Source organism: Micromesistius poutassou (assembly GCF_964030765.1).
Source record: "Micromesistius poutassou genome assembly, chromosome: 7".
Classification (NCBI taxonomy): Eukaryota; Metazoa; Chordata; class Actinopteri; order Gadiformes; family Gadidae; genus Micromesistius; species Micromesistius poutassou.
In genome coordinates, this window is record NC_140277.1 from 18,126,398 (window position 1) to 18,151,658 (window position 25,261).

At 42.6% G+C, this 25,261-nt stretch overlaps 1 protein-coding gene across 1 annotated transcript; it reads right to left on the reverse strand.

Moving 5' to 3' along the window:
- Positions 1-10,475: 10,475 nt before the first annotated feature.
- LOC311350624 (NACHT, LRR and PYD domains-containing protein 12-like) lies at positions 10,476-24,689 on the reverse strand (the record flags this gene model as incomplete). Its single annotated transcript, XM_084470689.1, has 12 exons — positions 10,476-11,050; positions 12,600-12,646; positions 13,653-13,826; positions 14,148-14,321; positions 14,579-14,752; positions 15,001-16,777; positions 17,295-17,511; positions 17,707-17,770; positions 18,421-18,534; positions 20,003-20,119; positions 20,687-20,803; positions 24,622-24,689. The coding sequence occupies 12 exons, from the start codon at positions 24,687-24,689 to the stop codon at positions 10,476-10,478; spliced, it is 3,618 nt and encodes a 1,205-aa protein (XP_084326815.1).
- Positions 24,690-25,261: the final 572 nt, after the last annotated feature.

The following is a 25,261-nucleotide window of genomic DNA, read 5'->3' on the forward strand; positions in this document are numbered from 1 at the left end:
ATATTATAATATTAAAAGCTGTGCAGGGTATAAACAGCCTTCCAGAACATTTGAACATTGTTCTCTTCTTAAAGTACCAACGTTCTGGTGGAACCTCAACAATCAGGCTGTCTAACAACCTGCTCTATCCAGAGTGGACCGCTCCAGTACACATGATTTAGGGTTTTAAACTGGATCAGTCCTGTTCTGAGCCACTCAGACTAATGATGGAGTCATTGGTTGGTCAGTGGTTGACTCCACCGTCAGTGTGTGAATGTGTGCATGAATGGATGAATGTTGGCAATAATTGTAGAGCGCTTTGAGTAGCCACTGGTTAAAAAAAACCGCAGTATAAATGCAGTCCATTTACCATTTACAATCTGTGCAGTTTACCGCCGGCCACTAGGGGGCAGCATTGGGTTAAAGACCGCTGACCGGCTCAGTTAGGAGTCGCCTTATTGTGTTTGCCAGCATTACAGACGTTCCTGTTAGGGACCGTTCGTTATTTATGGAATGGGCCACCGGAGGAAAATGGGGGGGGGTCATGTCATAATATTCTTTGTTGAGGGGTGGGTCCACTAAAAAAAAAAAGGCCAGCGAGGGGGGGTCATTCAACTTTTTGTCTGGAGGATCTGCCTCCCCCCCCGCCCAGCAGAGCAGGTGCAACGAAAATGCAACGAAAATCGCCCCCACCCCCCCACACCTCGATCCCAATCATGTGTAGGTGATATCAGGAAGTAGCGAGTAAGATACGAGCGGCTCTATGAGGCTCTACCTGTGGAGGCAGGTCATAGTACTCGCACTCAAGGCATTTCAGGCACCGACCCCTCTGCACGCCACGTTTATCCTTCATGTTTTTCCTTCGGCACGTATGTGATGATTTGAATTTACCGGTATGGAATATTGTACTTTATTAAACGGCTCTATTGAATGCTGCTCTCTGATTGGTCCCAGACCGTCGTCAAGTATAACAAACCGTTGCTAGGGACGGCGCTCTGATCAGCGCAGCACAGAAAAAAGAAACTACGCAGGATATTTACCTCTACCATCAAGCAGCTTCGGACTAATAGTGATGTTAGATGACTTGTAACTTGTTACAGGTAAAGTGGAGGCTCCTTCCACATCGTGGCTGGAAACCAAACCTGCGATCAGAGCCTCTGACCCGGTGTCACAGCATAGACTGTAAGTGTCAGCTCTCCTCTCGCCTCGGTGGCAGTAAAGTAATCTCTTGTTTATGACAGTACGACTACCGTACACACAATACACACACCACAACACGTGTATGGTCCTTCGAACCACTGATTGATTGGGGGGGGGGGGGGTCATGTATCTTTTGACAAGGCTTAATGCAGGGTCATGTTAAAATTTACTGACTCCGACAGGGGGGTCATGTAAAAAAAAAAAAAAAGTCTCGTGAATCCCTCCGGTGGCACTGATGATAAATAACGAACAGTCCCTTACGGAGGTTGAATATTAAGCTGTTAACATAATTCATAAGTTCCTGCTGATATTTATGTTAGACATGTGCATGTAGGAATTACTGGCTGTAGCTTATGTTGTTATTTTGTGTATTGCTGTAGGGCTTCTTCATCTTTGTCATTAAATAAGTAATCTGACATCGAGGAGTGTATTCCTTCAATCTGGTGGCCCCTCCAACAATCAAGGGGTCTAACAACCTGCTCCATCTAGCTTGGACCGCTCCAGTACACATGATTTAGGGTTTTAAACTGACTTCTCTTCACATGTTATTCCCATTATTGAGAATTCTGAGCCACTCAGACTAATGATGGAGTCATGATGTATCACTGCTGAGCTCTGAGATGGACAACAGTCACAGACAGAGAGATCCTCTTCTTACCTCTCAGCTTGGCTCTGGAGGACATGTTCCCCAGACAGAGTGGTCTGAGAGGTAGGACCCCCCTCCTCTCTCTCCTCATCCATAGTAGACTGGAGACCTGGACACAAACACAACTACAGATTGTTTCTCTGGTCATTCAGCGTTTGGTTATTCCCTGCTTTTCTAGAACCTTCTTATTGCCGCTCATTGCTGTTCATTGCTGCTCTCGGTCTCAACGAGGGCAAAGACGTGGAGACGCTGCCCAGTGTTTACTACAAACCACTGATAACTTTATCACTCACACAGAACGTCTCAGGGCTTCAAGTGCGTCTGCAGGGGAACCAGAAGACAGATACGCTCACTATGAGGAAATCCTCCTCTGAGGTTTTCTGTCCTGTTGAACCGGTCTGACTGACGACCTAAACGGACCTCATGACGTTTAGACCACACCCACATCCCCAGATCTGGCCCTCTTCCTCACGCACAATGACAATAATGACAATAGTACAATTAAAATGATCATTATGATATTAATGGTAATAATAACAATAATAATAACTCAATAAGAATAATTGTAATACATATAACAATACAATTTCAACAAAATAATAATATTTTAAAATAAATCTTATAATAATTTTACAAGTAGTAATAGTATTAATGATATTAAACATAATAATATTCAAATCCTTATTTGATGAATAGTTTGAATAAAGATGAATACAGTTTTCATGGCAATAAATGTCAACATACGAACCAATTAATTAACAATGTGAGAAGTGTCAAGTAGACCAAAGTTAACAAAGCAGTAACATTACATTACATTACGTTTTCATAAATACAACCTATGAATTATGATATGACGGAGCGTGGTGACTACAGTACCTCGTCTTCTCCCTGCTGTGATGAAGAGCTCAGCACCAAACCGTCCAACACAACAACAAGGAAAGGAGGACGTTGTGAACCAACCAGTTGGACCAGTTCCCCTCCCAGTTTAAACTCCTGTCACACTAACCTCTTATTGGCTGCTGTTCCATGTAGATGATGTAGATAATAGAAACACGTGACCTAGAGAAGGCCTCTCCTGTGCTCCAGGTGATCAGTACAATCTCACAAAGATCAAATCCTCACCACACGTTTACTTCCTCTTAACAAACCTGTGGCGGCCGCGCCTCCATTCATACCATCACTCTGTTGATCAAACACAGCGAGACGGTGGCTGACCTTCACTTTAATGGGTTTTCATTGGAAAAGCATTTTAAACACAAAGTAAAAACAGTACAGGTTTATACCGGTTTAGATCTCAGCTTCTTCACTGTTTCTGCTCAATATTAAGAGTAAGAAAGGAAAAGACTGGACATAAAAGAAGATAAATGTAATAAATAAGTGATAATGTTGAATGTTCATATCCAGTCTGCTCTGGTAGGGGTGAAGTTCCACTGATTATTAACTGAATGTATTCAATAATGTGATAAAGGGTCCATAAGGGTGGCAGGTCCATGTTGTCTGATTCATATGTGCTGGTCTGTATCTTAAGGCTGGAGTCGGTTTCTCCCTGATGAAGATGTGTCTCATGGTGTCAGTCGGTCGTTAGGGCGGTTCCAGCAGCAGCTATTTCCTGGTGAGGCCTTCTCCTGACTGGCAGCCAAACTCATTTACATAACACATATCTCCTCTTGTTAGGAACGGTTTGGTTGTTCTGAACATGACCTCTTACCACTGTGTGTAGTTTGCTGTCACAAGATAAGGTCTTAAATATAAATGCAGACAGTGAGTGTGCTTTACCTTTTAATAAGACCAGGGTTAGAGTAGACCCTAACCTTAGAGACTATAAGGCCAACTGCTGATGTACCGCTTCAAACTGTTCTAGAAGAAAAGTGACCCATTCATAAAACATTGTTTGTGTTTTGGGTTTAGCCATTTGGAATGAATTTAGTGACTGCATCAATAAGGTTGTCCCCAGCACGTCGAAATACCTGGTTAGCCTCATACACAATATCAGGTGAGCTAACCCTACAATACAGGGTTAGGCCTACAACATAATATCTAGTGAGCTAACCCTACAATATAGGGTTAGCCCTACAACATAATATCTAGTGAGCTAACACTACAGGGTTAGCCCTACAACATAATATCTAGTGAGCTAACCCTACAATACAGGGTTAGCCCTACAACATAATATCTAGTGAGCTAACACTACAGGGTTAGCCCTACAACATAATATCTAGTGAGCTAACCCTACAATATAGGGTTAGCCCTACAACATAATATCTAGTGAGTTAGTGATCTAGTGATTTAGAAATGACCTGATTCCGATTGTACTCAAACTACCTGATTTTTCTAAATATTCTCCTATTTGTTTTAACCATAGTTTTGTTCCAGCTAAGTCTGATCAAGCCTTTGTATTCTGGAGACAAAGGGGTCTGGTTACCTTCTCAGATTTGTATATGCATAATCATTTAGCTTCATTCAATGAGTTGAAGGAAAGCTTTTCCCTTCCTCAATCCCACTTTTTTCGCTATCTACAAGTAAGGCATTTTGTTAAAGAAAATGTAAACAACTACATAAATCCTATGGAGCACCCATTTTTTGCTATAATGAAACAAAAGCCAGGATCTAAACACCTTGTTTCAAAATTTGTTTCATTGTTTTCCAAAGTTTCAGTTCTGTCAACAAACCATATCAAGTCTGCATGGGAGGCAGATCTTGGTACGGAGCTGTCCGATGAGGTGTGGAGGGAAGGGTTGGAAAAGATTCATTTAGGTTCAACCAATGCTAGGTTGCAGCTGATCCAATATAAAATCATGCACAGATTACACTATTCCAAGGTAAAACTCAGTAAAATGTATCCTGATGTTTCCAATATTTGTGACAGATGCAACCAAGGTCTAGGGACCCTGGGGCACATGTTTTGGCTCTGTCCAAAGATTGTTTCTTTTTGGCAACAGATCTTCTCATGGTATAGTAATGTTTATGATGTGCAGCTGGATCCAGATGTAGTTTTTATATTGTTTGGTTGCTCCGAAGCTTTCTATTCACTCCCTCGCCCTATGCAGGTGACTATCAGATTTGGCACTTTGGTGGCAAAAAGGTTGATACTTAACGACTGGAAGGCCACCGACCCTCCTAGCTTTTCCAGGTGGCTGAGGGAAATGGTCTCAGGGATACACCTAGAAATGTTTCGCCGCAATCCGGGTACTGTTACACCACCCGTGGAGACTGACTGTGTCTGGGGCCCCATTGCGAAACATATTAACACAGTTCTGTAAATGTCTGGGTAGCGTTTGTCGTTGTTGTTTTGTTTTGTTTTTGTTCTTCTTGTGTTTGTTTGTTTGTTTGTTTGTTTCCTGTTTTGGCTGTGTGTTTTTGTTGCTGTTTTTGTTTGTTTTGATGTTGCTGTTTGTATTGTTTAGCTTGTGTACTTGTTTGTTGTGGGGAGTTTGGAGTGATTTCTGAAAATAATAAAAATATATAATATAGAAATGACCTGATTGGTCAGAAATGAACGATCTGGGCGTCTCTTCCCTGATTAAAGGGGGCAGCGTTGTTTTGGCTCATTTAGTTCCTCTTGTTGCAAATCTTCTCTGTTCTGTAGTTTTCTGCGCTCTCTCTTTACAGCTCCCCCATCTTACGTCCATGAGGTGAAAAGGGGACGATAAAGAGGCAGTGAATAATCAGAGTGAATAGGGTTCAGAACTTATAGCCATACATTCATATCTGGGTCAGGGAGGTTGAAAACCACGTCTATTGTACAACACGTCTGTTGTCATTTGTGTTATTCTTTATTTCTCCCTTCAATCTCTGATTCTCTATTGTCTTACATTACCTAACCCAGAGTAACTAATGACAGAGATACAGTTACTAATAGATACAAACAGAGATACAGTTACTAATAGATACAAACAGAGATACAGTTACTAATAGATACAAACAGAGATACAGTTACTAATAGATACAAACAGAGATACAGTTACTAATAGATACAAACAGAGATACAGTTACTAATAGATACAAACAGAGATACAGTTACTAATAGATACAAACAGAGATACAGTTACTAATATATACTGGAGCTACTAACGGATATAGTTACTAATTGATATAGCATTAGTAATTGATACACTGTACAGAGTAACAAATGGATATAGAGTTACTAATTAATATAGGGTTACTAATTGATATAGTTACTAATGGATATAGTTAATCATTTATATAGTTTTACTAATTGATACACTGCACAGAGTAACTAATGGATATAGGGTCACTAATTGATATAGGGTCACTAATTGATATAGGGTTACTAATTGATATAGAGTCACTAATTGATATAGGGTTACTAATTGATATGTAGTCACTTATTGATATAGAGTTACTAATTGATATAGTTACTAATGGACACACCGTATAGAGTAACTAACACACACAGAAAGAGTAACTGACACAAGTCTCTGTCTCTAATCTTCATCATTTTGAATGTTTATGTCTTACTTGCTGACTCTGCATGGATGATCAAATGTCTGTACATAGCTATAGAGCAATGTATCTCTGTCCCTGGTTGACAAACATTGTCCCAATGATTTATTCATAAAATATGATCTCTTGGTTTTTATGTTGACACTGTCATAATGAAGGTATGTTTTTTTTTTTTTTTTTAATTTTGCACATTATTAATGAATAGAATTTAAGATAAAAGGCAATCTGCTGTTGATGAATATAATAATATAATAACGATGCTTACTAACCGAAGTGTTTTAACTCATATGTTTGGAATGATGTATTTTAAAATAAATGCTCTGTGTGGGAGATGCATGGGTTCTATGTACCAGATACCATACTGCTTGCTACGCCCTGGCTGAGAGGGGAATGTAAAAGTCTTTATTAGCCTAGCCCTGCAGGGCTCTCTGCCTGTGTATGCCCCTGTATATACTGTACATACCCACCTCATACAGGGCTGTGTACAGGATCTACACGTACTTCCCCTGGGCCTGTTGCAGAGGACATGACTCTACATGACATTATTTTTGAATGATCAAATCACATATATTGCCTTTTTGAAGAAACTCAAGTTGTTTTCCTCTTTGCTGAGATTTATTTTATACGATGCATATTTTTTACAACTGAAATGCTCCGATATTCTTTCCTCTCTTCTCATCTCCTCCGTTGTGCTCCATGTAATCCTGGCTTCTCCCTGTCTCTAGGATAGGCAGTAGGGAGAACTGTGAATATAGTACTAGGGTTAGGACTATATTCATGTCCTATTGTAGGACCATTATATGTTGCCATACCTCTGTTCCGTCACTCACAGCCTTGGAGCTGTCCGATGTTGCTTCTATCGAACCCTTACGGTCTGAATGAGGTCATTTGTTTGTTTCTATGTTGTCATGGTCCTCGTGTGCAGGTGTTGCTCGCCCTTCCATTTATTTGTTGCACATTGCTGAACAGGAACAAGACTGTTGTCTATGTGTACTGCTGGCAACAAGGTCCTTCTAACACTGGCAATACAATAAAGTTTGGGATACGTACAGAACAGGGCGCCTACTTGACTTTATTTGCTGTGATCTTCGTGCGACGCTTTGATGCTGCGACTCTCAGAGCCCAGGAGCCGTAGGTAGACGCCCATTGTAGACGTCAGGCTGCTATGCAATACATTTCAGACGGCGCACTTTGCTCGATGTATCGTATTAAAATGTGATTTGCTGCCATGTGGTTTGATTCATTCTGTGTATCGATAGAGACACAAATATGAATATTTGTCACACTAAGCGACACGGAAGTAGAGATTATTGTGCTTGTTCTGCACTGGTCATGTACGATCAAGAAGAGGAGCACAGCTAGTGATCAAGGACAGGAGCACAACTAGTGATCAAGGACAGGAGCACAGCTAGTGATCAAGGACAGGAGCACAACTAGTGATCAAGGACAGGAGCACAACTAGTGATCAAGGACAGGAGCACAACTAGTGATCAAGGACAGGAGCACAACTAGTGATCAAAGACAGGAGCACAATGATCAAGGACAGGAGCACAACTAGTGATCAAAGACAGGAGCACAATGATCAAGGACAGGAACACAACTAGTGATCAAGGACAGGCGCACAACTAGTGATCAAGAAGAGGAGCACAACTAGTGATCAAGGACAGGAGCACAACTAGTGATCAAGGACAGGAGCACAACTAGTGATCAAGGACAGGAGCACAATGATCAAGGACAGGAGCACAACTAGTGATCAAAGACAGGAGGTATTAAGGATGCTTAATGATAGAGTGACTCATCCAAGACGATGCTTCGGTGGCTGCCTTTGAATTAAAAAAACCAGACTACTGTCCGATTAACTGTGATTTTAGTTCCCTCACCTTTCTCTTTCTCAGCTCACTTTTTGGAGGTAAGTCATTGTCATAGTTTCTATGAACAGTTCGAAAATGCCTCTCCGCATTTCCCTCCTCTAGTGGTGGTAATGAACAGGAAACACTCCCCTCTAGTGGTGGTAATGAACAGGAAACACTCCCCTCTAGTGGTAGTAATGAACAGGAAACACTCCCCTCTAGTGGTAGTAATGAACAGGAAACACTCCCCTCTAGTGGTGGTAATGAACAGGAAACACTCCCCTCTAGTGGTGGTAATGAACAGGAAACACTCCCCTCTAGTGGTAGTAATGAACAGGAAACACTCCCCTCTAGTGGTAGTAATGAACAGGAAACACTCCCCTCTAGTGGTAGTAATGAACAGGAAACACTCCCCTCTAGTGGTGGTAATGAACAGGAAACACTCCCCTCTAGTGGTGGTAATGAACAGGAAACACTCCCCTTTAGTGGTGGTAATGAACAGGAAACACTCCCCTCTAGTGGTGGTAATGAACAGGAAACACTCCCCTCTAGTGGTGGTAATGAACAGGAAACACTCCCCTCTAGTGGTAGTAATGAACAGGAAACACTCCCCTCTAGTGGTGGTAATGAACAGGAAACACTCCCCTCTAGTGGTAGTAATGAACAGGAAACACTCCCCTCTAGTGGTGGTAATGAACAGGAAACACTCCCCTCTAGTGGTAGTAATGAACAGGAAACACTCCCCTCTAGTGGTGGTAATGAACAGGAAACACTCCCCTCTAGTGGTGGTAATGAACAGGAAACACTCCCCTACTAAGACACTAGACAAAAAGACTGAAAATAAAGATGGGTTTACTTTTATTTGTGTTTTTTATTGTTTGTAAATATTACTTAATTGTAACCGTCCACTTCTTTCATAATTTTATTGTATTGTTTATTATTGCTTATTTTTAAATTTTTCTTTACTTGTTCGAGATAAAAGTAAAAATAAAATAAAAATTAATTCAATAAAAAAAAAACTCCCCTTCTAAAGAACGACCAGGAGAACACAGAATACACATCATATATTTCTGTATCTATTCTTATTTCTGTTATAGATTTGATTCATTTGATAGTTTCATAGTTTTTCTTCCGGTCCTGATCAACACCGTAACGTTGGCAGAGGAGGAACTCCCCGGGAGTCAGGTGGTATCACCGCCCCGTGGTACCCCGCTGGACTTCCAGAAGCTTCCTTTATTTTTACACACCGAACAACAGCACACTGCTATACCCACCACCCTAAGCACCCAGGTGTCGATTCCACCAGCACCGAGGTGTAGTCTCCTGTACATTATTTACTACACACTACTTTACTTCACTACACATAATAGCAACGCCGCAAAGGACTCAGGAGGGCGCTAGAGGTACAACTAGTGATAGTCCGAACCCTCCCAGGATCAGGAATGCACTCAGAATGCAGCGTACAATACATTATAGATTCACAATATTTAGTTTCCCTCATTTTGTGAATAAATGCGAAACACTGCCGTCTAGTGGCCATAGTTGGTTATAGCACAAACTAGATTTTATTTCTGTTGTTAAAAAACGACAAACAGAAAGGAGCTGTGTTCAATCAAAGAGAATAATCACATACCAAACATTACTCTTCAACAAATAAGTATGTTTCAATGAATAAACGCCTCAACACATTTAATACACTGTCTATCACAATCCATGACCCCAGTACATGTAATACACTATCTATCATATGACCCCAGTACATGTAATACACTATCTATCATATGACCCCAGTACATGTAATACACTATCTATCATATGACCCCAGTACATGTAATACACTATCTATCCCGATCCATGACCCTGTTTGTTCCACTCAAGTTAAGGACTATTTAAATCATACAAATCAACATTAACATAATATATAGTGATATGACAAGAATGTGTGTAGTTTTTGTACAAGAATAATCACAAGTGTTTGATACAGAAATACTAGAGAATTTATCAATAGAGCGATCAATAAAGATCGAAATGTAATAACTGATAACTGAGCAATTTATTGAGCACCATTGAAAACACACCTTTTTAAAATAGCATTCATCATCTAACTCTCCTCTTCTGAACAAGATATTATCATAGCTATAGAGGAAGCTCAATACATCATGATTTTAACTATATATTATAGATTATAACTATAGAGGAAGCCAAAGATATGATATTGAGGATAATAAATTCATTATTGTATGGAGTTAAAAAATATCATATAGAACACATGGATCCTGTGGGGAGTGTGTGTGTGTGTGTGTGTGTGTGTGTGTGTGTGTGTGTGTGTGTGTGTGTCAATACAACTGACTCAGAGACACTGAAGACCCAAAAGTCGTAAACCCAAACCCAGGGAGGAGGTCCTCCTGGGTGAAGGTGGTCTGGAAGGTGTGGATGTGTGTCAGTGTGTCTGAGGACCCTCCTCCACCTGGGGACACTCTGTAGAAGGACAGAGTGCCAGCAGGCCGGTCCAGATACACTCCTACTCTGGTAGAGCCAGGGGGGGGGAGACGTATCTCTGTTTTTATATTGTTGTGCCAGGCAGAGTAACGGTCATCATAACAATGAAGACTCCAGGACTTGTTGTTCCCTCCAAACAGGCTGTCAACACCCCCTCCTCTCCTTGTGATTCCTCTGTATGTCACTCCTACATTAACACCTCCTTCCCTCTCTACCTCCCAGTAACAACGACCAGTCAGAGCCTCTCTGTTGGGAGAGAGCCTCTCTCCCAACACCTGGTACCAGTGGTCAAATCTCTCTGGGTGATCCGGATACGACTGGTCCTCTTCAACCAGCGTCACCTTTCTGTTGTCCTCAGACAGAGAGAGTTCTCTCTGGGCTGTGTTTGGGTCCAGTGTGAGTTCACAGGCATCTGAGGGGAGAACAAGACACCGTTAGGGGCCTCACACCAGGGACGCAGAGGGGGGGGGGGGGGGGGGGGGGGTCCGTTCCAATAAATCTATCAAACATTAATGATCCTGGCCTCTCTCCTTGCTGTCCTCAGCATTGAGGCCGAACTTCTAGGAAAATGGACTTAAATGACATAATAAAATAAAATAAATAAAAACATGCATCTCAAGAAGCTTCTTGAAGTTTCTACGGTGGCTGATTGACGAGGGCGTTTTCTGGGTAGGTTTGGGGACTTTTTTGGACTCATAATGTAATGGATGAAAATGAAATGGGTATTATTTATTACATGGTAGGCCACGCTATCTATTAATCAGGTCAAATTGACAGATGGTTCCAGATCTGCCTTTATCCAGGTAAAGGCGTCAGACGGTTCAGGCCTTACATGTCAGGGAGACCATGTATAGAACCGTCCTAGAGCTAAACATATCGCTTCAACTTGCTACAATTTCTCTTGAATTGATCAACAAGGTAAAAGCAGACTCCATGTGGGGACCTGCCTCGGCTGAAACTACTGATGAATTACATAATCACATACGAGTCATTTAATTAAAAATAAATAAAATGTAATAAACCCCAGGCATGTACTGGCAGGACAGAACGACTCACAAGGTCCGCAGAACCGCCTTCCAAACCAGTTCACCAGACAGAAGCTCCTTCCAAACCAGCTTCACCAGACAGAAGCTCCTTCCAAACCAGTTCACCATACAGAAGCTCCTTCCAAACCAGTTCACCAGACAGAAGCTCCTTCCAAACCAGTTCACCAGACAGAAGCTCCTTCCAAACCAGTTCACCAGACAGAAGCTCCTTCCAAACCAGTTCACCAGACAGAAGCTCCTTCCAAACCAGTTCACCAGACAGAAGCTCCTTCCAAACCAGTTCACCAGACAGAAGCTCCTTCCAAACCAGTTCACCAGACAGAAGCTCCTTCCAAACCAGTTCACCAGACAGAAGCTCCTTCCAAACCAGTTCACCAGACAGAAGCTCCTTCCAAACCAGTTCACCAGACAGAAGCTCCTTCCAAACCAGTTCACCAGACGGAAGCTCCTTCCAAACCAGTTCACCAGACAGAAGCTCCAGCAACATAATTTGGCCCACAGGGAACTGTGTGGCTGCCGTTGATCGATTGAGATCAGGATATTTATTGCCAAACTGAATTCATCATCGCGGATATCATTGTGTTTGTTCGTCCGTCTGAAACCATCCAGATATATTAAATGACTCTTAAACGAATCGATCAAATGCAGGGGGTCGCTCAGGGGTCAAACTATCACAGGTTTCAGCCCTCGTACCGCTGGCTGCTCAGGGTTAATATTTCTTCATTCACTAGGAACCAAATATCGATTATTCTAGAATATAGATTAATATCAACCGTTTGATGAAGGTGACGTCAACCATCATCTTCATTCCCAGGATGATTTGACTGAACTGACGTCACCTCCTGCTGTGTGGATGGACTTTCCATCTCTATAGTTAGTGTGTGTTGAGATGAATCAAACTAAACAGACACTTACACTTCTTTAGAGCTGGTTTCATCCTCCACTCTCCACCGTGCTCCACACTGGGGAGACAAAGAGAGAGCAGCATGTTGTCTTTAGACAGGGAAACATTATTCACATGTTAACAAAGAGAGAGCAGCATGTTGTCTTTAGACAGGGAAACATTATTCACATGTTAACAAAGAGAGAGCAGCATGTTGTCTTTAGACAGGGAAACATTATTCACATGTTGAGCTTCACATTGGTTCATGGGGCCATGAAGGTGAATTAACAGGCTGATTTATAATCAATAGCACATTAAATAATGACCGAGCTGCACACTCAACCTAAACGTGCAGGCTCAGCTGTGACATATTATTATTCACTCTTGAGCCCATAATCAACCAGAACTCGCTGATGGCTCGGTGGTTCTTAACGTTGTTAACTGATTGGGGTCAGCCCTATGTTTTTTTTTCACAGAAATTTTTGAAAATTAGGCCCTATGTTCCCACAGCCCTATGTTCTTTTTTCTAAGATATTTCTTTTTTGGAAGCACTTTACTTCCAAAAAAGAAAAGATTTTTTGGAAGCACTTTACAGTCAATTCATGAGTAATTTTTTTCCACCATATTTGGTGCAGAGAAGGTTAGGGTCAGGTTAGGGTTAGGGTTAGGTTAGGGCTAACCTTAGCTAAATTCTGACACGATGTTGTGGATAAAGTGAGGCAGGATCCAACGGTGGCAGTGAAATGTGGTAACATAGGGCTGTGGGAACATAGGCACGCTCCCCTAACGCCCAGCTCCATGCTAACTCCTAGCTGCATGCTAATGCCAGCTCCATGCCAACTCCTAGCTGCATGCTAACGCCCAGCTCCACGCTTACTCCTAGCTACATGCTAGGCCACGGCAATTATGAGTGTGTTGCACTCACTATCAATAAATATTTTATAAACGTGCTCTGAATCCTGATCTGTCTCATCACTTTCTACAGAACATGAGTTACAGCTGCGTTTTGAAACCACTTCATCCAGCAGGTGGTTGAATCCTTGTAGGAGACATTGTCCCTGAGTGGTGAGCTGTCCTCTCCATACCTGAGAGTGTCCAGTCTCCAGCGTGGAACCTCCAGTCCAGCAGGGAGCAGCGTAGATCGTGGATCTCCTGGGTGATTGTAGCTCAGGTCCAGCTCTCTCAGATGGGAGGGGTTGAAGCTCAGAGCTGAGGCCAGAGAAGCACAGCCTTCCTTTGTGACCAGGCAGCCAGACAACCTAAACACACAACAGGGGAAAAGACAACTGAAATGCATCAACATGAGTCACCAGCTTTACAATCAATGGTCAGCACTTTCCCAGAATGATAAATAATAATTAAAAAGTACATGCCATTTTAAATATAGTTTATACTTTTACTAACACACACTGAAAAGCAAGAATTTTAATTATACCCTTCTATCATGTCGACAGAAATTAACATTTTTTTGTTATTTCAATTAATTGGAATGTAATAATGTAAGTTGTATGCATGTGTATTAAATGTCTTCTGATATCAAAACTTGTGGCTTAATTGTTTACCCATTAAGTAAATCTGACCTGAGAGTTTCTAGTGTACAGTGTGGACTCCTCAGTCCAGTAGAGAGCAGCTTCACTCCTGAATCCTTCAGATCATTGGTACTCAGGTCCAGCTTTTTCAGACTAGAGGACTTGGAGCTGAGAACTGAGGCCAGATGCTTACAGCATCTCTCCGACAGATTACAGCCATTCAGCCTTCACAAATAAAAAATGATTTTTATATATATATCAAACGTCTTTAATATTTTATAAATGATGAAGCACAAATTTGAAATGTATCTCGTGAGATGAATGTTATCTTTGCATAAAATGTGTCTTCAAAAAAACCTTTTAAGAAGAGTCTGTTATTCTACTTTAATAACTCTGAACATAGCAGTTTATAGTGATTTTTAAGGAACATCTACATCTGCTGAGGGTAAACCTTAAGGAATAACACTTTGACTAAAACTGACCAGAGAGTTTCCAGTGTACAGTGTGGACTCCCCAGTCCAGCAGAGAGCAGCTTCACTCCTGAATCCTGCAGATCATTGTTACTCAGGTCCAGCTCTCTCAGACTAGAGGACTTGGAGCTGAGAACTGAGGCCAGAGCCTTATAGCATCTCTCCGACAGATTACAGCCATTCAGCCTTTGAACAAAATAGAGTTAGGGTAAGTTATCCATTACCATACAAAAACCTAACACTTTATAAAATTATTTTACTTCATTGTTAGGAATGTTAATGTTATTATTATTATTATTATTACTATTATTCATATTTGTGATTTTTGAATAAGATGTTTTGAAAGATTTTTGGTGTATATCATTATAACATTTATATTATATTATTGTTCATATTGTGTTGTGTATTGTAATACATATTTTTAGTAAACCTACAGAGATGTTTTGGAGGCTTTGACCAGTGGCAGCAGCCTCAGAAGACCCTCCTCTGAAGCAGAGTATTTCTTCAGGTCAAACACGTCCAGCTCCTCTTCTGATGACAGTAAGATGAAGACCACAGCTGACAACTGAGAAGGGGAGAGAGATTCTCTGGAGAGACTTCCTGATGTCAGGCACTGTTGGATCTCCTCCACCAGAGAACGGTCGTTCAGCTCATTCAGACAGTAGAACAGATTGATGCTTCTCTCTGGAGAGAGATCTCCACTTATCCTCTTCTTGATGTAAGACCCTGTATTCTGATTGGTCTGTGAGCTACTTCCTTTCTGTCCCAGCAGGCCTCGTAGGAGCCTCTGATTGGTCTCCAGAGAGAGGCCCAGGAAGAAGCGGAGGAACAAGTCCAGGTGTCCGTTCTCACTCTGTATGGCCTTGTCCACAGCACTCTGGTAGAGGAGGAGTTCATCTTCCTCGTAGGTTGGTTGTTCTTCTGAGAGCAGATTTACCCCATTGTTGATAAAGGACCAGAAGACATAAAGGGCAGCCAGAAACTCCTGGATGCTCAGATGGACAAAGCAGAACACCTTGTCCTGGTACAGCCCACACTCCTCTTTAAAGATCTGGGTGAACACTCCAGAGTACACTGAGGCTGCTCTGATATCAATGCCACACTCTGCCAGGTCTGCCTCGTAGAAGATCAGGTTGCCTTTCTCCAGCTGGTTAAAAGCCAGTTTTCCCAGAGAAACAATGTTCTCTGTGCTCTCTGAACTCCAGTGATGATCTGTTTCAGCTCTCCCATGATACTTCCTGTCCCCCTGTAAGGACTGAACCCTCAGGAAGTGGCTGTACATCTGAGTCATGGTCTTGGGCATCTCTTCCTCTCCCTCGGTTGATTTGAAGAAGTCCTCCAGAACTGTAGCAGTGATCCAACAGAAGACTGGGATGTGACACATGATGTGGAGGCTTCGTGATTTCTTGACGTGGGAGATGATTTTGCTGGCCAGCTTCTCGTCTCTGAATCTCTTCTTAAAGTACTCCTCCTTCTGCAGGTCGGTGAACCCTCTGACCTCTGTCACCATGCCAACACACTCAGCAGGGATCTGATTGGCTGCCGCAGGGCGTGTGGTTATCCAGATGCGAGCGGAGGGAAGCAGGTTGCCCCTGATGAGGTTTGTCAGCAGCACGTCCACCGAGGTGGAGTCTGTGACATCAGTCCAGATCGGGTTGTTCTGGAAGTCCAGAGGAAGTCGACACTCATCCAGACCATCCAAGATGAAGACGACTTGGAACCGGTGGAATCTGTAGATTCCTGCTTCTTTGGTCTCAATAAAGAAGTGATGAAGAAGTTCCACCAAGCTAAACTTTTTATCTTTCAGTAAATTCAGCTCTCTGAAAGTGAGGAGAAATATGAAGTCTATGTTGTGGTTGGTTTTGTCTTCAGCCCAGTCCAGAGTGAACTTGTGTGTTAAGACGGTTTTACCAATGCCAGCCACTCCAGTTGTCATTATTGTCCTGATTGGTTTATCTTGTACAGGTTTAAAGATGTCTTGACATCTGATTGGTGTTTCCTCCCTGGCTGGTTTCCTGGAAGCTGTTTCAATCAGTCTGACCTCATGTTCCTTGTTGACCTCTCCACTGCCTCTCTCTGTGATGGAGAGCTCTGTGTAGATCTCATTCAGAGGTCTTGACTCTCCTGCTTCAGCGATTCCCTCAAACACCCTCTTGGTCTTCTCCTTCAGCTGAGACTTGATTTTATGTTGACAATCAACAGCAACTCTTTCTAAATTAGATGGAACAGAATAAAGTATATATATCAAAATAGTACTGCTCTTATTTTAACCAGTGTCCTACTGATCTGTTTAAAAAAAAGAGCATATTCAAAATCTGTTTTCAAAATAAGGGTGTCTTCCTTATCTGTTTTCAAAGTAAGAGTATCTTCCTGATCTGTTTTTAAAGTAAGAGTATGTTCCTGTTCTGTTTTAATAAAAACGTATCGTCATAAAAAAAATAGATTCGATTAGATAAAGAAATTTCTTTATGACGCGTAATATATTGATAATAAAATAATATCTTCCAACATCTCAGACGTTCACCAAAATAAAACTAAAGTTAAACTAAACAATTGGGACTTGTTTGCTTCTATGAAATAGAGAACTAAAGGTAACAAGAAATTATTTTGGGATTTTGAGGTATCTCATTATTTCAGAATTTATTCTCTCTCCTTACGCTTACGTACTTTCTTCTGTTTTAAAATAAGAGTATATTCTTAATCTTTAAAAAAAATTAGAGTATCTTACTCCTCCACAACGTGTCGGCCAGCTCCTCCTTCTTCAACTGCTTCATGCAGAGCATTGTGATGTCCAGCACTCCCTCTCTGGCACGCCTCCTCTGCTCCTCTTCCTCCTCCTCCTCCTCCCTCTGGCTCTCTGAGCATTGTGGGTAATCTGGGTAGAGAACCCTCCAGAGCTTCTCCACCTCCTTGTCTAGAAAAGCGTGTGCGTTCTCCTTGATCCGCTGGAACAGAACAAACATCAATGAGAACTTGACTGTGAACTCACTGAGGACATCAGAAGCGTCTGTCCTGGATTCACGTCCTGCTGGTCTGAAGAGGGAAGCCTGGAGACTGTTAGCTCCAGACTGTTAGCGCCAGACTGTTAGCTCCAGGAGAGATGTTGGTCACATGTCATTCATGACTGAACATTTACACACCTTCAACTCTGTGTGATGCTGCTGTACAGATGGACCACTGGGAACCTTTGACCTCCTCTGGTGTCTGTGGAGAACACACACACACACACACACACACACACACACACACACACACACACACACACACACACACACACACACACACACACACACACACACACACACACACACACACACACACACCTTTCAGGAGATCTGACGGTGAGGAGGGAACATTAAGACATCTGAAGCCATTCTTAGGCCCTGTTTGAAAAGAGCTTTGGGGTAGAGGGATGACGATGGAAGGCTTCAGATTTGGACCAGTGTACTTTGCATCCTTGAAATTAGGAGAATTAATAAATTTATTTAAAATTATATGTGAGTTTACAGGTGGGTTCTGAGACTAGTGCAAGAAGATCATCTGCAAATAACATTCCCTCTTGTTCCATCACCCACTTGAATACCTATATTGTGATCCTTACAGATAGCTACAGCCAGCAGCGCAACAAGAAAGGCTGATAATGGATCTCCTTGTTTAAGACCTTCTTCATGTCAAAGGAGAAGAGATCATACAGTTTGTGAGCCACTGGGTTAATGAATGTTGGGCTGAATCCAATGTTTTTAAAAGCTGTAAACAAACTTAGCCGTTCTCTTCTAGACAAACAACAACAACCATCTGTGATTCAGGACTCAGGATGTTTGTCTGATGTATTTAATAATCTGATAGATCCTTACCTTGGCTCAGTAGGCTGATGTCCATCTCCAAACCCTGCAGGATGTTCCATAGATTCGTCACTCTTCATGGAGACACAGCTGGGTCCAGGGGAGTCTGCTCTCTCCAGCTGGACTCTTCTACATATTTTTGGATTCAAATGATTTGTTGCTTTTCAAGTTATTACATTTTAGAGATACAATAAAAGTAGTTCAGGGCATGAAGTAGTCATATCTAAAGCTAAACGCTGGATATAATGGGTTCATGAGCTGGAACCGTCCTTCTGGCTGTGTGTTCATGTGTAAATAGGTTCTCCTCTCCCCTCCATGGAGCGTTCTAGTAGAGGAAGGTTCTCAGGAGGCCAGCTGGCCTAAGGAAGAGTTCCATGTAGAGTCTGGGCTGCAGACCCAGCCCTCCACCCCCTGACTTTAGTTTAGGATCCTGGATGGCAGCCTCCATTGATTAGGCCTGTCCTTGGTATGCCCTGCTACTGCAGCTTTACATTTTATGGCTTGAATTTTCTGGTTAGTTTTTTGACCAGTTGAATATGAGTAATGAATATATTATTTTGAATATCTGCAAATACAATTTTTGTATCTGAATTAGTAAACATTGCACTTTTGTTAATGTTTTCAAAATATAATATTTCAGTTTTATGAATTCAATGGCTTTACATTTTTTTTAAAGGATGGTAGTAATGTTCTTCCATAGTTGAACCAGAACCCTGCCTGTGAATGGAGGTAGTTTAGGGTTTAACCAGAACCCTGCCTGTGAATGGAGGTAGTTTAGGGTTTAAGCAGAACCCTGCCTGTGAATGGAGGTAGTTTAGGGTTTAACCAGAACCCTGCCTGTGAATGGAGGTAGTTTAGGGTTTAACCAGAACCCTGCCTGTGAATGGAGGTAGTTTAGGGTTTAACCAGAACCCTGCCTGTGAATGGAGGTAGTTTAGGGTTTAAGCAGAACCCTGCCTGTGAATGGAGGTAGTTTAGGGTTTAAGCAGAACCCTGCCTGTGAATGGAGGTAGTTTAGGGTTTAATCAGAACCCTGCCTGTGAATGGAGGTAGTTTAGGGTTTAAGCAGAACCCTGCCTGTGAATGGAGGTAGTTTAGGGTTTAACCAGGTTTATCCACGTCCACTACGGGGAGGGTCTTCATAGGGTACTCAGTAGACCCTCCAGGAACCACAGAGGTTCCTGTCTGGTGGCTGAGACTATTGGACCATACCCCTGATGGTAAAGGTTTGATGGTCTTATAGGAGACTGGGTTTTCCCGGATGGGTTCTGACACTAGGGCAAGAATATTATCTGCACATATCATTGACTTATGTCTCGTATTGACCTCTTTAATACCTGGTACATTGTGATCTTACAGATAGCCACCGCCAGGCTGATAACGGATCTCCTTGTTTAAGACCTTCTTCATGTCAAAGGAGAAGAGATCATACAGTTTGTGAGCCACTGGGTTAATGAATGTTGGGCTGAATCCAATGTTTTTAAAAGCTGTAAACAAACTAAGCCGTTCTCTTCTAGATAAACAACAACAACCATCTGTGATTCAGGAATCAGGATGTTTGTCTGATGTATTTAATAATCTGACAGATCCTTACCTTGGCTCAGTAGGCTGATGTCCATCTTTAAACCTGAAAGGTTGTACCATAGACCAGTCACTCTTCATGGAGACACAGCTGGGTCCAGGGGAGTCTGCTCTCTCCGGCTGGACTCTTCTAGATAAACAACAACCATCTGTGATTCAGAACTCATAGATGTTTGGTTGATGTCTTTTATAATCTAACGGTTACCTTACCTTGGTCTAATAGACTGATTTCCATCTCCAAACATATCAAATGTATCCATAAACCAGGCCCTCCTCATGGAGACAGGGCTGGGTCTAGGGGGGTCTTCTGTCTGCTGCTGCTGGACTCTTCTAGATATTATGTTTCTGAGAATGAAATGTTTTATTGTTTTTCAACAGACATAAATAATCAGAACATTAAGTGTGATTGGCCTCCTCAAACAAAATGATCTCTCAAAGCACACACCCAATGACATGAAACAATAGTCCATACATAAAACATGCAAGATAATAAGACATTTGAACAACGTAAAAGATGAAAAATAAAGAAAGAAAGAAAATCTGGTGGACGGAGTAAGTTATTACATTATAATGATTCAATAAAAGAGCTATAGAGCATAGAGTAGTCAAATTCAAATAATAGACTATAATATTAAAAGCTGTGCAGGGTATAAACAGATGTTTGTCTGATGTATTTAATAATCTGACAGATCCTTACCTTGGCTCAGTAGGCTGATGTCCATCTTTAAACCTGAAAGGTTTATCCATAGAGCGGTCACTCTTCATGGAGACACAGCTGGGTCCAGGGGAGTCTGCTCTCTCCTGCTGGACTCTTCTAGATAAACAACAACCATCTGTGATTCAGAACTCATAGATGTTTAGTTGATGTATTTTATAATCTAACGGTTACTTTACCTTGGTCTAATAGATTCAAATGATTTATTGCTTTTCAAGTTATTACATTGTACATTGTATTACATGTGTACATTGTACATTATAGAGATACAATAAAAGTAGTTTAGGGCATAAAGTAGTCATATCTAAAGCTAAACACTGGATATAATGGGTTCATGAGCTGGAACCGTCCTTCTGGCTGTGTGTTCATGTGTAAATAGGTTCTCCTCTCCCCTCCATGGAGCGTTCTAGTAGAGGAAGGTTCTCAGGAGGCCAGCTGGCCTAAGGAAGAGTTCCATGTAGAGTCTGGGCTGCAGACCCAGCCCTCCACCCCCTGACTTTAGTTTAGGATCCTGGATGGCAGCCTCCATTGATTAGGCCTGTCCTTGGTATGCCCTGCTACTGCAGCTTCACATTTTATGGCTTGAATTTTCTGGTTAGTTTTTTGACCAGTTGAATATGAGTAATGAATATATTATTTTGAATATCTGCAAATACAATTTTTGTATCTGAATTAGTAAACATTGCACTTTTGTTAATGTTTTCAAAATATAATATTTCAGTTTTATGAATTCAATGGCTTTACATTTTTTTTAAAGGATGGTAGTAATGTTCTTCCATAGTTGAACCAGAACTCTGCCTGTGAATGGAGGTAGTTAAGGGTTTAACCAGAACTCTGCCTGTGAATGGAGGTAGTTTAGGGTTTAACCAGAACCCTGCCTGTGAATGGAGGTAGTTTAGGGTTTAACCAGAACCCTGCCTGTAAATGGAGGTAGTTTAGGGTTTAACCAGAACCCTGCCTGTGAATGGAGGTAGTTTAGGGTTTAACCAGAACCCTGCCTGTGAATGGAGGTAGTTTAGGGTTTAACCAGAACCCTACCTGTGAATGGAGGTAGTTTAGGGTTTAACCAGAACCCTACCTGTGAATGGAGGTAGTTTAGGGTTTAACCAGAACCCTGCCTGTGAATGGAGGTAGTTTAGGGTTTAACCAGAACCCTGCCTGTGAATGGAGGTAGTTTAGGGTTTAACCAGAACCCTGCCTGTGAATGGAGGTAGTTTAGGGTTTAACCAGAACCCTGCCTGTGAATGGAGGTAGTTTAGGGTTTAACCAGAACCCTGCCTGTGAATGGAGGTAGTTTAGGCGAGGGCCGAGCCGCCTGCTGAAGGCCTCGTGGGTTCCACCTGGGGCCTCTCTAATGCCGCTTTTCCACCGCCAGTACCAACTCGACTCGACTCGCCTCGACTCAACTCGGTTTGGTTGCGTTTCCATCTAAAAAAGTACCTCTTCAATGTGGGCGGGTCGTAGAAAAGAACCTCTCCACCATGGGCGGGTCGTCATTAGGTTTTAATCACGGGAGACGCGATTCCCGGGAAATCTGAATCTGATCAAGACTATTTCCTGATTCCCGGGAAAGGTTATGATGGGAAATAAAATAAAATAAAAAGCGCAATGACTGCGCGTCTATTGTTGTCATACGGTAACGTTGATGGAGGCGAAACTCGAGCCCTAGGAAAGGAACGACACTGAAACGAAACAGCGAAACGCTGATCCTCCGGAGCTGGTCCGTGGACTCCAGCCACGCCGGACACACACAACGACGCGCAGCCTAACTCTAGCCCCGGGAAAGGAGCGACACACACGGCGAAACGCTGATCAGTGTCCCCCTCGGGAGCGGGTTCGTGGACTCGAACCACGCCGGACACAACTTAACTTGAGTGAATATTCCCATTTACAGCCGCTGGCCAATCAGTTACCAGCAGCCTGTTTACGTCACAAAAAAGTACCTACTCCTCTTGCTTGGAACCTCGACGGAGGTAGTACTAAAAAAAAGTACCCGGTACTAGGTACCAGGTACTTTTTTTGCCAATGGAAACGCAAATAAGGCGTGGCGAGTCGAGTCGAGTAGGTACTGGCGGTGGAAAAGCGGCATAATGCTCTATCAAGCTGGTGCCTGATGCTCCCAGGCGCTCTTGTGTCCCTGCTGTTAGCTGTGTTTTGTTAACTGTCTGTGCTTTGCTGCCCCTGTGGCCGTTGGTCACTTATTCTGCTGCATTCTGTGTTTCTACCTGTTGCCTTGTTTGGCCTTCTGGGTTAAAGGTTGGTTTAAGCTTTTGCCCGGTCTGTAGGAAGCTGCTAGGGCCAGTGGCCTTTCATTGGTGCCACATTTTCTCCTGTTTTGGTTGAGCTAGGGAGCTAGGCTTACCTACTGTATTTCCTTTGAGCTGTTAGATTATTTTTGAAGGTAAGTCTCATGTTCTTATTTTGGCCCAGGCTCTCCCTGATGGTAAACACCTGACCTACTTCAGGCGGGATAGGTTTGCAATAAACCCTTTGTTTACTTGTGAAACCCTGTGTCTGTACTATTTGAGTTAGCTTCATGTGGCCCCCTCTATCCCCTTCAAACCTGCTACATTGTGATCCTTACAGATAGCTACAGCCAGCGATCTCAACAAGAAAGGCTGATAACGGATCTCCTTGTTTAAGACCTTCTTCATGTCAAAGGAGAAGAGATCATACAGTTTGTCAGCCACTGGGTTAATGAATGTTGGGCTGAATCCAATGTTTTTAAAAGCTGTAAACAAACTAAGCTGGGCCCCGTTTCCCGAAAGCAAGTGGGTTGTAAAGTTCATCGTACGAGCATCGTAGAGTTTTCAGACCGTTTCCCGAAAGCATCATTGCATAACGACGTCGTTAGAACCCTCGTAGCTAACGACGGCTCCAGGGGTACTCGTAGAGCGCTAAGAGCATCGTATAGCCTCAGTGGAGTCACCAGCTGGACATTCCGTGTATTGGATGTGTTTAAAACACATCCAATACACATCCAATACCAATACCAAAGCACTGTAGGAGCGTCGGTGAGGCTGTGATGAAGTTCACTAATTATTGGACCGTGTCTAGACAGTTACGAACATCCCTGACCTTAGTGGAGTGCACAAACGCCAAGTTGAGAGTGTGGTTTCTGCAGTGAACGTAGACTGCTGCGGGAAACTGTGCTGAGATGCGTGCCTTTCCCGCTTACATTGCCCGCATCATCATACCCCTGCCCAACAATATGGGCAGGAATCGATCTAGACCAGCAACAGCAATAGCCATGTCACTGCCTCTGCGTTTGAATGATAATGAATGAATGGAACGTTGCATTTTTATGTTGACACCAACGTTACCAGACTAGAGAGTGCGCGGCGCGCCAATCACGCGCCAATCCCTCTTGTTCCATCGCCCACTTGAATACCTATATTGTGATCCTTACAGATAGCTACAGCCAGCAGCGCAATAAGAAAGGTTGATAACGGATCTCCTTCTATTAGACTGGCGGCATTAGCTCAGGGGGTAGAGCGGGTTGGCTGGTAACCGCAAGGTTGCTGGTTCGATTCCCGGCTCCTCCTAGCTGAGTGTGGAGGTGTCCCTGAGCAAGGCACCTGACCCTAAATGCTCCCCACGAGCTGGCTGACGCCACTGTGTGAATGTGTGTATGAATGGGTGAATGTCAGGCAATATTGTAAAGCGCTTTGGGTGGCCACTGGTTACAAAAAATGCGCTATATGAATGCAGTCCATTTACCTAGACCTTCTTCATGTCAAAGGAGAAGAGATCATAGTTTGTGAGCCACTGGGTCAATGAATGTTGGGCTGAATCCAAAGATTTTAAAAGCTGTAAACAAACTAAGCTGTTCTCTTCTAGATAAACAACAACAACCATCTGTGATTCAGGACTCAGGATGTTTGTCTGATGTATTTAATAATCTGACAGATCCTTACCTTGGCTCAGTAGGCTGATTTCCGTCTCCGAACCTGACAGGTAGTACCATAGAGCGGTCACTCTTCATGGAGACACTGCTGGCTCCAGGGGAGTCTGCTCTCTCTGGCTGGACTCTTCTAGATATTTTTAGATTCAAATGATTTATTGATTTTCAAGTTATTACATTATAGAGATACAATAAAAGTAGTTTAGGGCATGAAGTAGTCATATCTAAAGCTAAACGCTGGATATAATGGGTTCATGAGCTGGAACCAGCCTTCTGGCTGTGTGTTCATGTGTAAATAGGTTCTCCTCTCCCCTCCATGGAGCGTTCTAGTAGAGGAAGGTTCTCAGGAGGCCAGCTGGCCTAAGGAAGAGTTCCATGTAGAGTCTGGGCTGCAGACCCAGCCCTCCACCCCCTGACTTTAGTTTAGGATCCTGGATGGCAGCCTCCATTGATTAGGCCTGTCCTTGGTATGTCCTGCTACTGCAGCTTTACATTTTATGGCTTGAACTTTCCGGTTAGTTTTTTCACCGGTTGAATATGAGTAATGAATATCTTATTTTGAATATCTGCAAATACAATTTTTGCATCTGAATTAGTAAACATTGCACTTTTGTTAATTTGAAGTCGGATTTCAAAACGAATTAAATCAGATT